Raw genomic sequence first — 13,807 nt, 5'->3', positions numbered from 1 at the left:
TCGCAGGCTGAAATAGCAAGGGGGGACGAGCACACACTTTACATGGTAAAACCGACAGTCTTGTCCTCCTTTAGACCATCTTTTAGAAGGCACAAGTAAAAATAGACCTTCTCTTTTTCAACCCTTAGCCTATAACTTTTTCCCCCCCAAACGATGTCAAACGATGTAAATAGAGAGTGGTAAAGATAAGGTCTGGATTGGTTGACATCTTGAGATATTGCATATAAGCAATACTCATTTTTTTTTGCGTGTGCACATTTTACGGTCTTTACATTTTTCTTTTACTAAATTTAGGAACTCAGTACTTTTACCAGAATAAGCTTTTTTTCATGCATACAATGTGGGCCTGGCATTTCTTAATTACAGTTGAATGTATACCTTTTTGAGAATAGAGGCCATCTGAATTAGAAGACTGTACTATCAAGTTGTATTAAAAATGTAAAAAAAAATATAGGTTTATCAGTGACTGTCCGATATTATTTATTTATTTATTTTGCAGGTACCAAACTAACACTTTGAAGTTAAGTTCTTCTCTTGTCCTCTTTTACCCTCTAGTGGTGAAAGGGAGTTTTGACTATGGCTGCATAAGTATGAGGCCAAAAAAAGGCATTATGCACTTTAAAACACAATATAATGCTGATTATTCCTATGACAATATACTTGTTAGGGAGATTTAAAAAAAAAGTTCTGGATTGCAGGGATTCACTGTGTGGTTGTCAGGGAATGACACAATAATACAACAACAATACTTACACACACAGCTTGCTTCTTATATTGGACAGATTACGACCTGAAAAGCCGTGATTACATTTTAATTTTAGAACACTATAAAACCAACAAAAGCTTGCCATTTCAAATACCAGATTGTTGGCCTTGAGCCTGCTATTCACACATTCGTCCTATTCTCGGTTTGCCAGAGGCAGTATGCGATGATTGTCCCATATTGCCATATGGCTTGACGGAATCGTACGCACGCAAGAGGAATTTGGTTTCCATGCGAGAAAGTGTTATATGCGAAAGTGGGCGTGTTTATCCAAACACGATCTTATCAAGGTGTGCACATGTATTTTTCTTCCATACCTGACCGTTGCTCATAATACAGATGATTTTAATGGACTGTGTGCATTGAGATGTTGCAATTCCACTGAAATAAAGCAGGATGTGGTCATATAAACTGGTGTGACTCATGAATCACAGGGTTTGTTTTAAAGTCCACCGCTTGCTTTTCTTGTCACACTGAGCCGCCGCCGGCCCAAAGATAGACTGAAATAGATTTGGAACTACTTTGAATGTTACACGTTTGTATGCAATCGCCAACACACGCACGCGCACACGCTCATGCCTTTAGCCTCATTCTATCGTCCTTGTCGCATTTGTTTGGCAGCTCACCATGTTGGCATGTGTGTATATGTGTTTATTTGGTTGCTAGGCAACATGCATCCCATATTTATAATGGATTACACCAGCTGAACGCCATCTACCATGCACACTATCGGGGTACTTTTAAACACGTGATTTTTAGCGTCAGTTTGTCCAGCTCAGTCAGTAGCAAACATGTCTAGACATGACACAACATTTAATCGCTGAAAGATAAAGAGATGCTATTACGGCATTATGATCAAAAACTAGAAATTAGAATAATAGAAAATTGCCATTAATTTTATGAAATTTTAAGGACAAATACTATATTTGGATATATAGGCCTTTCTTTAAAATTATCTGTCAAAAGTGTGGCATTGGTTTAGAAAAAAAATGTAACATCTCTTCTAATAATAATTAGGAATGCAATGGGAAAAAAAAGGCTCACAACACTACGTAAAAACTCACAATATTGTTTAAAAAAAAGCTCATAAGGGGGGAAAAAACACAATATTGTCTTTTTGTACATAACAGCAGTGACAAAGAAATGGGCTTGCTATGCCATGTTACAAGACATCGTCATGTGCTCCTATTGGCTCAGTGGTGCAACATATCATGGTCTATGTAGTTCACAATGCTGTGTTCGACTGAAAGTAAAGTTGTTGTTTTTTATGGAGATGTTGACAAATATTTGCTGGTATGACTTTATGAGAGTGATAACCGCTGCAGTGGCCAAAACATTCCTAATTAACATTAAACTACACTAATAAAGTAGCCACCAGAGGGTGCTAGACCTGCACAAATTGAATACAACCTCTTCATTTTAAACAGATGTACTGCTTTTAATATCGTGACATGACGACGATGATGTTGTGGCAATTTTGATATCGCGATATTGCTGGTATCATTACATCGCTACTACTAATATTTCTCAAAATTAGCTTGTGATGAAGATGTCACTGTTGCAGTTTGACTCATGCTGTTTGGCTTGGTGATGAGATTGTAAAAGTAGCATATTACACAAGGTATTACAGGACAGCTAACACAATTAAAATGCTAATAAAAACACATGTGATATTAAAAAAACTGGATAAATAAGTCAGAGTTTAAAAACAGCCTATTTTAAAGTGTCCAATGAGTTTTCATCAAGTTTGCCAATTAGTGCCTCAACTTTATCTCATTTCTGTTATCAGTCACAGTGCATTGATTGCTAGCTATTAAAAATCGTTTCAGAAATTTCCTTTGCCTATTTCTTTATTTAAATCTCTATCCATTGTCCTCATTAGTGGGGCCGGAGACTGGTTGCTAGTCAATACCAAAATATTATTATTAGCTTCACATACTGTAGTTTGCGTTGAATATCTGATGCACAAAAGATGTCTGTCTATCACACAATGGAGGTTCTTCTCTTTTGCTCATGCTAATTCAGAGTAACGAGCAGATATATTGATTTTGTAACTGACATCATGCTCAGGTTGGGGGCCTGGCGGGGGAGGGTTAGTCTGCCGTGTACTGTTAATATTCCCTGACTTGTTTGGAACGTGTGTTCCTCCCAGCCGTGATGAGATCTGAGAGCTAATTTAAGTTTGTTTTCTGGCTGACAGTCCCACTGGTTCATCTCGGTATCTGATCTCGTTAGTCAACTAGGAGGTTAGTCATTTTGTGTTCCGCGCCGGTGATTCAACCGTAAGTCTCTCCGAGGAAATTGAGGCGAGATGGTTCCCGCTATCATGTCATCAGATAGTGCAGTCAATTCACTTTATTTCCTATTGGATCATTTCCTTTCTTTAGCGATGTAATGAGTAGACCGTGCATCACTCCTGGAATATGAACGCATTAATGGAGCAATCGGGACGTAATTTTTTTTTTAATAGCACTGCAATCAAAATCAATGGAAGGACAGAATATGTGGCTCATTAATGACAGGCAGACTAGTGTTAGCAGCCAGCTCCAAAATATTGGATTTTTTTTCTGTTGTTAGTGGCTAGTGTTACTGTAAAGAAATAATAACAATGGCTTCTCTTTCATGGTGTGTATCAATACATTTGATGTAGTAGATATCAAATTGTGGTGGTAAGTTACTTTTATTGTTGTTCAATTGTCATCAGATTTTGACGTACAATATTGTACATGTACAATATTACAGAAAGTGCATCATCATCTTCCTCATTTATGTTGTGCGTGTATAACTGTCATGTCCATGCTGCACAAGAGTGTTCAAAGAGGAATGCTAAAAATAGTGTGACACCACCGGCAGCTGACACATGTGCCTCATGAAACGCGACCACTGGCACGGCGACACACAGGGGCCCTTTGAACTGTCGTATCCCACCACCCCTACATGCACATGTTGGACGCTGGTATAGACTCTTCAAAAATACTTTCCATTATGTTCCTTTAAAATATTATATAAGTGTAATTAGTGCCTGCGTGGCTTCTGTTCAGATTGATCCCCGTTTTCCTAAAGCGTTCATTCACTCTTTGTGTCTTGGGTATATTGACTGTGCTGTGCAGAAAACAATCTTGGCGGAAGAATGGAGAGGTTTGCTATTGTGATTATTATTGATCACTTTGCATCTTTTCAGCAACGTCTATCGACCTACTGTACATCATCACAATACTCCTGTTTTCCGTCGACACGGCAAACTTTTTCCCCAAACCTCCAGCTGGCACTTGAGGTCGCTGACCCTATTCTATAGATTGAAGCATTCTCTGTTGCTTTCACCTATGGCTGTTTTAATTACTATTAACCTTTTGGATAAACCTCTTAGTAAGGAGAAGGAGCCAGATGGACGATTATAGAAAGACATGGCATGTAAAACGTGCCTGACATCGGTAAAACCAGTGACTGGAAATGGATGGACTGAAAGACAGCACCGAGGCACTAATCATGGCAGCACAAAAACAGGTCATAAACACAAAATCAAAAGGGACTATGGTCTACCACATTAGACAGGACCCCAGGTGCAGGAAATGCAAAGAAGCCTCAGAGACGGTTCAGCATATAACAGGAGCGTATAAGATGTTAGCAGGCAAAGCATACATTCAGAAGCATAAACAGGTAGCAGAAATAGTACCAGAAAATCTCTACCAAATATGGACTAGTATGGACTGGAGCATGGGCAGGCAAAACCAGTCTTCGAGGGCCGGAGTCCTGCAGGTTTTGGAGGTTTCCCTCTTTCAGCACAAGATAATTCCAATCAACAGGATTGTTATCAGGCTAATGCAGAGCTTGCTGATGAGCTGATCATATGTCAGCTGTGTTGGTGAAGGGAAACATCCAAAACCTGCAGGCCTACGGCCCTCGAGGACAGAGTTTGCCCGCCACTGGACTAGAGGTCCCAGAATCAAGATGGCTGACCACTCCAAAGGTGGTTGAGAAAACCAGGACAAGATCCTGTGGGACTTCCAGATTGAGACTGACAAATTGGTGATGAACACGAAAAGCTGGATAAAAACCCAGGGCAAGGAAGAACTAGAGAAAATGTGGAGGTTAAATGCAACAGTGGTGCCAGTATGATTGCTGCTTTGTTGGCAGAGCACATTTTGGTAATGGCAGAAATTGCCGTTGAACGAGCATATATGCCCCTTCACCTTTTTGTGTGTGACACTTTAACCCTTTAGATACTACTATTATAGCAGTACGCCTGTTTTTTGTTGTTTTCTCTCAACGTAAAGCTCCGCTCCTCCGCTTTCAGAATCCGTTGGAATTACATTGCTAGCGTAAACGGTTCCGTGGTCAGGGTGATTTGAAAAAATGCGTATTTTCCTGTCGGGTACGACAGGTTCGTGTTTTGATGGTTAAACAAATCAACGTGGGCTAGCCTGAAGGCTATGCTTAACTAACTAGCATTCCATGCAGCAATTCGAATTTGCACTTTAATTTACCTAAACATATCTTTTAGGATAAAACGCTACAGAAATAGCATTGTACTTCTGTTGTGTGTGTGTGGAGACCATGGCAAAATTGTGTGACCTTATTGGCAGTAGCTCAAATTGCTCCTTACATAAGTAATGCTGACTGGGTGGCAACTCACGTGGTGTATATGGAACTGATGTGGTATCCCAAAAAATGATTCCTATAATCTTTAAGATCTGGGTTTTAGATTGATTGTCAAAACTCGGATTACGGTGTGCTTATATCATCTGTCTTATGTTTGCCTTTTGACATCCGGGCAGTGCTTAAGGACTAAACAACTCACCATAACATTCTGGACTGTTGGAATGACCGCTCGCAAATACATCACTCAATTATATACAGTATGCATCTGTCATGCACGCACACACACACACAAGCACTTGAAACCAGACCCATTGGACAGCTGAAATGGCCGTCTGGCAACAGGAGCCTGTTGGGCCTAAGGAGGAGAGGAAGGCGCTGTAGAACAGCTGAGTGGCTACAGAGGGTGGGCGGGGGGTTGGGGGGTGTCGAGTGTAGGCCTTTGGAGTATGTATGTAAGCAGTCGGAAGTTTCTAAAAATCCAATAGAAATGCATTTTGATACATTATATGGGCATTGAAAGGGTGAGTGTAAGTACAAAAAAAGGTTTGGTGTAAACATTGGTAAAAGTTTGAAAATTCTGAAAAAAGTGGTTCAAAAAGCAAAAGGTGACAAGGTGGAGTCAGGTGGTCGCAAGACAAAAGCGGTAATGGGAGGACACGGAGGAGGCGTCGGGGTGATGGTGGGTGTGGCAAAGCTACAAATAGCCACGCTCGCTGCTGGGGGATTCTTCACTTAGATTCCTCTCCCATTCACCCAGCGGGTCAGTTGGGTCTTGGCTTCTCAAGCAGCTTCACCACGCCAAATCAGTCAAACCAGCAGCCATGAGCAAGTCCTACTCCTCCTCAGCCCAGACGGCCTCTTCGTACCGTCGCACCTTTGGATCTGGCGTCGGTTCATCCCCGATGTCTTCCCTCTTCTCCACTCGTGGAGGAGGAGGTCGCAGCTCCTCGAGTCATTCTACTCGAGTGTATGAGGTGAAAAGTGGCGCTCCGATGTACTCCAGCTTCAGGGCGTCCTCCGGCGGCGCCGGGCTGGGATCCTCCACAGCCATGCGCACCTACGGCGAGAAGCTCGACTTCAACCTGGCCGACGCCATGAACCAAGACTTCCTCAACACAAGGACCAACGAGAAGGCCGAGCTTCAGCATCTCAATGACCGTTTCGCCAGCTACATTGAGAAAGTCCGTTTCTTGGAGCAACAAAACGCCGCTCTGACGGTGGAGATCGAGAAGCTCAAGGGTCGCGAGGGACCCGGGCGCGTGGCTGAGATGTATGAAGATGAAATGAGGGAACTGAGAAGGCAGATTGAAGCTCTGTCCAACCAGCGTTCTCGTGTGGAGGTGGAAAGAGATAACCTGGCTGATGACCTTCAGAAGCTGAAGCTCAGGTAAATGAGCGGAGGGTTCAAGGTCTAATACAATCTCGATGGTTGTCAGCAGAGGTGGGCAATTTACAAAATTGTGCTCGTCCGCCATTTCGCAGCACTCAGTTTTTAAGCTGAACCAAACTGAAATCGTCTGTCCATCATGTTATTTTCACCACACTTCTTTTAACCACTATTTTAGGACCGACTGTCCGTCTGTCTGTCATTCGGCAGCAAAACAAGCGTCTGTCAGTGACCGACTGTGAGGTCCTTCGTCAGTGCTTAGTCCGTCATTGTTTTTTTCATCACAAAACGGGCGTCTCTCAGCGATGGACTGACGGACAGTCCATCAGTACGGACGAAATGCCCACCTCTGGTTGTCAGTGTCACATTTTGAAGCAAGCACAGGGATTCTGTCTCACCAGCTAAGAACAATGTCCCCAACCCCAGTGTCTTTGTCACAGTTCTTTTTTCTCATTGGTCTAATTTGGCCTCAAGTCTCATTGGTTTCTGTCTTTGTTCACCGCAGACTACAAGAGGAGGTTCACCAGAAGGAAGAAGCCGAGAACAATCTGTCTGCTTTCAGAGCTGTATGTCATTTTGTTCGAGACGCTATCTTGTTTGCATGCTACTACCAGAGGTGTCAAATCCAAGTGCAGAAAGTAAAAACCCTGCCAGTTTGACTTTAGTCAAAGGTGCTTCTACTCAACCTGCTGGTTGAGTAGACCAAACCCTAAAACTAAACCTTCTGGACCCGGATTTGACACCCGTGACCACCGCAATATCCCCCACTAATCTGAGGCTCAATTTAATTTCCCAGTCATCATCCTTGCACAGACACTAACATGTTCTGCTTTCATTATTTCATTTTTTAGGATGTGGACAATGCCACTCTGGCCAGGCTGGACCTGGAGAGGCGGATCGAGAGTCTGCAAGAGGAAATTGGTTTCCTCAAGAAGATCCACGAAGAGGTTTGTTGAGCAACCAGTTAAAAATATCTTTTGTAGCTGTTGACCAATGTCCAAGAACCTGTAAATAGACTAAATCAGATGCTGGCTCATTGTGAAGTTCAAGGGCTGGACCAGGTCTCACATAAACACTCAGGCTATATTTTACACATTTCACAGTAACTCATATTCGCGCAACTCCATGATTATGGTCAGTTTGAAGAGGTGCTGTTCTTTTACACCTCAACTTTGACCTTTGAGAAATGCTCAACTGTGGACTGCTCGAAGAGAGCGGGGCAGCTGTTGTCTATATCTACGCAGGGGAGAAAAAGGGAGTGTATGTATGTGAACAGATGCAAAGCTATTTATACCTTTCGGTTGCTCCACAGGGCAGCTGGGAAACAACCAAGTCTTACCAGTTGTGCCTAATTAAATAAGCCAAATCTGTTCTCTGCAAGAATGCAAGGCTAACTTTGGACGTTTTTTTATCACTTGCAACAACAGGATGGTTTACACGATAACAGTTACGGTTCCACTTTAATCTCAATGACTCTTGTTGAAAACGAATTTCTCTACAGGAGATCCGCGAGCTGCAGAGCCATATTCAGGACACTCAGGTGCAGATCCAGATGGACATGTCCAAACCTGACCTGACCGCCGCTCTGAGGGACATCCGCATGCAGTATGAGGCAATCTCTGCCAAAAACATCTCAGAGGCCGAGGACTGGTACAAGTCTAAGGTAGGACACTACATTCACCAAGCAAGTCTTCGTACCCTTGAGAAGTCCTTTTAAAAGCTCCACTGTACTTGATTGTGCGGATAAACATTGCTTCTGGCATTCTAGGCTCAAAACTCAACCCTTTTTCCTCAGGTGACAGATCTGAACCAGGCTGTGAGTAAGAACAATGATGCCCTGCGCTCTGCCAAACAAGAGGGCATGGAGTTTAGACACCAGATCCAGTCCTATACCTGTGAGATTGACTCACTCAAGGGCACCGTGAGTATCAAACTACGGAAGAAGATTAGAGCCAGTGAAGAGAAAAAAAAGGGGGTTGGCAGGATTCTCACTTCATTCTCAGAATTCTGACTTTAAAGCAACACTAATGAACTTTCAGTTTACGTTGATTATGGCGACACCATATGGACAAAAGCGGTATTGTTATGTCTGAAGGAAAATCACATTTCCTATGAGGACAAGCACATTGCGTTGTTTTTTTTTTTTAGCTCACTCCAAGTGAAGTCCAGGCCATTGTTGATCCTTGACTGTCCTTTCGTCTGTGGTAGCTTTTGACGTATGCCACGAAGCAGGCAGTTTTTTGTGTGGCAGTGTTCCAACTATCTTCCTCAAATTTATTTAGTGCCAGTAAAAATGATACAGACCCCCTCAGGCCATGGCAAAGGTACAATTCAACTAGTTTTAAATTGATGTTTCATCAGAGGATTTATGAAAATATTTTATTAAGGTTGAAAAGTTCCTTAGTGCTACTTTAAAATGATAATTCTCACTTTAATCTTAGAATTCTGATAATAAAGTCAGAATTCTGACTTTAAAGTCAGAAAATTCTGAGAATAAAGTGAGAATTCTCACTTGCTGAGAATGAAGTCAGAATCCTTTTTTTTTTCTTCACTGGCCCTAATCCTCTCAATAATATATTTTAACATATTAGTTTTTTTTTTTTTTTGGGCTCAAGTTCTCTCTGTCTCTTTCTCTTCCATTTGAACCAATGCTAACCTCAAATCTATGTCACTCCCCAGAATGAGTCTCTGCTGCGTCAGATGAGAGACATTGAGGACCGTATGACTCGGGAGGCTTCTGGTTACCAGGACACTATCACAGGTCTGGAGGAGGACATCGCCAAGATGAAGGTCCATCTGCAAACTAAATAACAACAGAATCCAACTGATGCATAAATCGGAAATGCAGATCACAGATAAACGATGCCATGCTAAGTGATAGTGAGCGTACGAAACACCTGCCACTGTTTGTCACAGATGGGTTTATTTGCAATCGTCGCGGTGATTTGAATGTTTGGGGGCTGCGTTTATTTGATGGCGCCGTTTGTTTTCCAGGACGATATGGCCCGTCACCTGAGGGAGTACCAGGACCTGCTCAATGTTAAAATGGCTCTGGATATTGAGATTGCCACCTACCGCAAGCTGCTGGAGGGAGAAGAGACCAGGTGTGTTATAGCTCATGGAAACTTGTAGACAACACTGAGTAGATTTTAGGGGGGGGGGGGGGGGGGGCTTTTTATGCAAAATTGGTGATCGATCAGTGACGTCATTGAAAATAATAAAAAAAAATCTTGTTCACTCCAGTGATGTTCTCTAAAACCATTGTTAATAATCCAACATTTCCCAGCATATAAAGTCGGAATAAAAAATAAATAATATAAATAAATATTAATAAAAACACTATTTTAAAATAATAATAATAATATATATATATGTATATATATATATATATATATATATATATATATATATATATATATATATATATATATATATTTTTTTTTTGTCAGGCTTTCCTATCCCATTTTCGGTGAATTGAATGTTTATCAGCGTTTTTTTGGGAGAAATTTTAGTGTTTGATTATCAAATTATTATTTAATAAATTATTTGTGTATTCACCTATTCCTGATTTTTTTTAATCTCCCCACCATTATTTGCAAAAAAATTGAATAATAAAAATAATAGCCTTGCTTTTCCGCCATCTTCTAATATCTTGGTGCCAAGGAACTATGTTGAAATTAGTTGAAGAGCTTCATTTAGACAAAAGTTGTGCTTTTCCACCACTTTTGGGGATTTTATTATATTTGCATTTCTTTGTGTATTTTATTTTCCAGGATCACCACCACAATGCCGGTCCAATCTGCCTATTCCTCTATTGGATTTAGAGGTACGTAAAACTGCCGCCTTTACACAAACATACCCGTAAGAAAACAATTATAAATGGCAGAGGAAGGGATAAACGACTAATTATAACCCATAACCAAACATGGGTGTTGCTATTTTGAGGACATTACATAACTCCAGTGCCCCATACTCACCACTGTGTGGGGATATATGACATGTAACCAACCCTTGGGGCTCCCCGTTTCATATAACTGGTGTGTGGGCTGAGCTGAGAGGCATAAGTGTCTGGAATTAAAATAATTAAAACGATGCTATGCCTGCTGTGTATGTCTCATCCCAGAGACCAGTCCTGAGTCTCAGCCTCAGCGTTCCTCCGAGATGCACTCAAAGAAGACTGTTCTCATCAAGACCATCGAGACCCGCGATGGAGAGGTTGGAGCAAGTCCACATGCACACACACCACCATTATAAGTCATCTACAAACGAACCATCGACATTTTTTTTCATATGCAGATGACATATTCGGCGAGCCAGGGCGCTAGTGCCTGATGTGTAAGTCAGGTTCAAGAGTTTCACTTCTTCTCACTGCAAACTACTAGATTCTAATTTTCAGATACTTTAGGTTCAAAACAAAATGGAAATATTAGTGGTCTGAAATCTTGTAGTTTGCATCATAGACCTTGCACGAGCACTTGTAATGGCTGCCCTCATGAGAATTTAGTACTGATGGTAATGCACTGCAAATTGTACAAAAGAAACATTTTAGGGTTGATTGGTAATTGCCGCAATTCTAGAAACGATAGTTTTTATAGTAGAATGTCAAGCACGCGGCACCTTCATGAAATGATTAACTGAAAATAATCATTTTTGATCAAATAAATCTGAAAACGCCATTCTGAAAATGAATAGAATATGGTATGTGTAAATGTGTCTCTGAAAACCTCAATTAAATTAGGTATGCACTATGTCAGTTTTTAATAAATCTACTTAATTTAACTGCCGTGTCTAATGGAGTTTGTAAAAGAAAAAAAGTAAAATGGTTACATGCATCTATTTTAGGCAGGACTCTTTGATGGAACCTGAAGACAATATTGCACATTGTTTTCTCTATTGACTGATTGATGAGTAGGTTTTTAGGTGGTACTTGGTTAAAAACGTTTGACAAAATTGTCGTAAAATACGTTTTGCATTTCAAATAATAGTGTTTCTCAACATTTCTGGATAAAATAAGCAGCAACATTTAAACAATTACTGTTATCTTTTAGTCATGTAGTGTGCTAAGATGACATTTAGAAGTGCTCGTTTACCATTTTCTACCAAAATCTCATGAGAAAAGCTGGCTTGTAGAAAATAATTCTAAAAAAATCAACCTGCTGTCAGCCTCGTCCCCGCTCACCCTTCTCACTTCACTCTTGAGGACGCGAGACACTTAGCTTTGATGGAAAAACACGCTCCCATATGATCTACGACACACTTTGATCTTTAACGTACAATAAATAGATTCTTAACCAGCAGTCAATCTAAACTATCTTTGATATCCCTTCTGTCTTTCTCAGGTTGTCAGCGAGTCCACACAGCACCAGCAAGACATCATGTGAACAGGACGTGATGACACCAAAACTATTTTACAATAAGTTACCAAAAAAAACCAAAAAAAACCATAAAAATAGAAAATGTAGGCCTCTTCCCACTGTTGTGTGATGATGGTTCATGACAAATCTTGTAAGCCGCAAGGCATCAGACATGGTCAGAGTGAATTGTGACAGCACGTTTTCCACGTTTTGTCTGTGCGAATATGCATTTGTGCGATTGGATAGAGAGCGGCTTATGTTGGTGTTAGCGGCTGGAGCAAAAGTGGGAAGATGGTGGCTAAAAATGTCAAGAAATATCTATTGGAAAAGGAACTAAGTCATGTGTGACATTATGATCTTGGCCTTGTGCCGAGAGCGTGTGATTGTGTGTGCATGGGCGACCATGTGGAGCTGCTTCTCTCTGACTAAAATGGCAAAATAAAAGACATTTATTATCACAGCTTGTCCAAGGTTCTTTTAGCCAGGCAAACAAACTTTGAAATTGGTGTCTTATGGCCCTCTCTCATGTAGCCTGCGGGCACGGCATTTATCATCGGAAAACAATTGCTTTGCCACCAAGCGTTCTATTTTGCTGTGCACATTTAATTCACCCTTTGAGAAAGTGCGGGCCCGGTTGAAACGATCAGAAACGGTCTCTGTGAACAATGGTTCGGTAATGAGCCGGGCCCTGCTCGGGCGAGATCGACAGTGCGGCGTGTGTCTGAAGTCACTGGACTGAAAATGTTAGCAGCGATAAGAAGCGGAGGGGGGGAGGAAAATAAATGCAGTAAGACAGCGAGGCTGAGGGGGCCGCGCAGGCATCGAGCGAGACAAAGCGAGTTTGATTGTAATGTAAAGGTTATAATAGGGGAGACATAATTAGTGAGACTGAGAAAGATAGCAAGCAAAGTCATTTCAAAGCTTTCAGTGAGTGTTGTTGGCTCAAACTTTTTGCCACTTCCTAGTTGATTATTTACCAGTCAGTAAAGATTAGATTAATAATAACATTCATATGAACAAAGTGAAAATGCTAAAAAAATAAATAAATAAAGGGAAAAAAGCTTTAACCCCCCCCCCCCCGAAACATTTAAACGTAATTGTAAACAATGTTTATTTAGCTAATTTTCAAACGTAGGCCAAATGCTTAAAAAAAAAAAAATCATAATTTTTAGACAATACCTCGTGGGATTATTGGAAAAAAATGCTATACTTTTAGTATGGGTGTTAAAAAAAAATCGATTCGGCAATATATCGCGATGTTACAGCGCACAATTCTCGTACCGATTCAATATGCAGCGGAATCGATTTTTAAAGATCAATTTTTTATGGAAATATTCAACAAAATGTCTTAATTAGAGTTAGGGTTCACACTTTAATATAACATTCTTTCATGCTTAATGGAAAATTAAGCCTTAAAATTTGATTTGTTTGTTTGTTAAATACGGTGGACCACAGTTTACAAGCCTGAAGTACATTTTCATACAAATCTTACAGTGTACATGTACAAGTTTATTGATTAATATTTTCTAAATTTGAGTTGAGTCACAATAATTGATTTATAGATTTGTATCAGGATTAATTGATATCAAATCGAATCGTGACCTATGAATCGTGATACAGATTGAATTGCAAGCTACTAGGCAATTCACACCCCAAATTGTTAGTATTTAGCCTACAAGCAGGTTCAAACTTATTTCCAAGTAC

At 40.7% G+C, this 13,807-nt stretch overlaps 1 protein-coding gene across 1 annotated transcript; it reads left to right on the top strand.

Annotated features, from left to right (window-relative positions):
* Window positions 1-6,086: 6,086 nt before the first annotated feature.
* desma (desmin a) lies at window positions 6,087-12,561 on the top strand. The gene is made up of 10 exons (XM_086092067.1): window positions 6,087-6,749; window positions 7,255-7,315; window positions 7,601-7,696; window positions 8,251-8,412; window positions 8,545-8,670; window positions 9,429-9,539; window positions 9,744-9,853; window positions 10,523-10,575; window positions 10,873-10,964; window positions 12,089-12,561. Exons 1-10 carry the CDS (start codon window positions 6,184-6,186, stop codon window positions 12,128-12,130), a joined length of 1,419 nt encoding a protein of 472 aa, XP_085948193.1. The 5' UTR covers window positions 6,087-6,183; the 3' UTR covers window positions 12,131-12,561.
* The last annotated feature ends 1,246 nt before the right edge of the window (window positions 12,562-13,807 follow it).

The sequence above is a fragment of the Leptonotus elevatus genome, chromosome 12 (genome assembly GCF_054856555.1).
Source record: "Leptonotus elevatus isolate MCC_2025b chromosome 12, RoL_Lele_1.0, whole genome shotgun sequence".
Classification (NCBI taxonomy): Eukaryota; Metazoa; Chordata; class Actinopteri; order Syngnathiformes; family Syngnathidae; genus Leptonotus; species Leptonotus elevatus.
Note: the sequence above shows the minus strand (reverse complement) of the source record. Positions and strands in the feature narration are given on the sequence as shown.

Coding starts and splice junctions, on each gene's coding strand:
- desma (XM_086092067.1), top strand. CDS start 6,184: ATGAGCAAGTCCTACTCCTCCTCAGCCCAGACGGCCTCTTCGTACCGT. Junction 7,316..7,600: donor ATCTGTCTGCTTTCAGAGCT/GTATGTCATTTT, acceptor TTCATTTTTTAG/GATGTGGACAATGCCACTCT. Junction 9,854..10,522: donor CTGGAGGGAGAAGAGACCAG/GTGTGTTATAGC, acceptor TTTATTTTCCAG/GATCACCACCACAATGCCGG.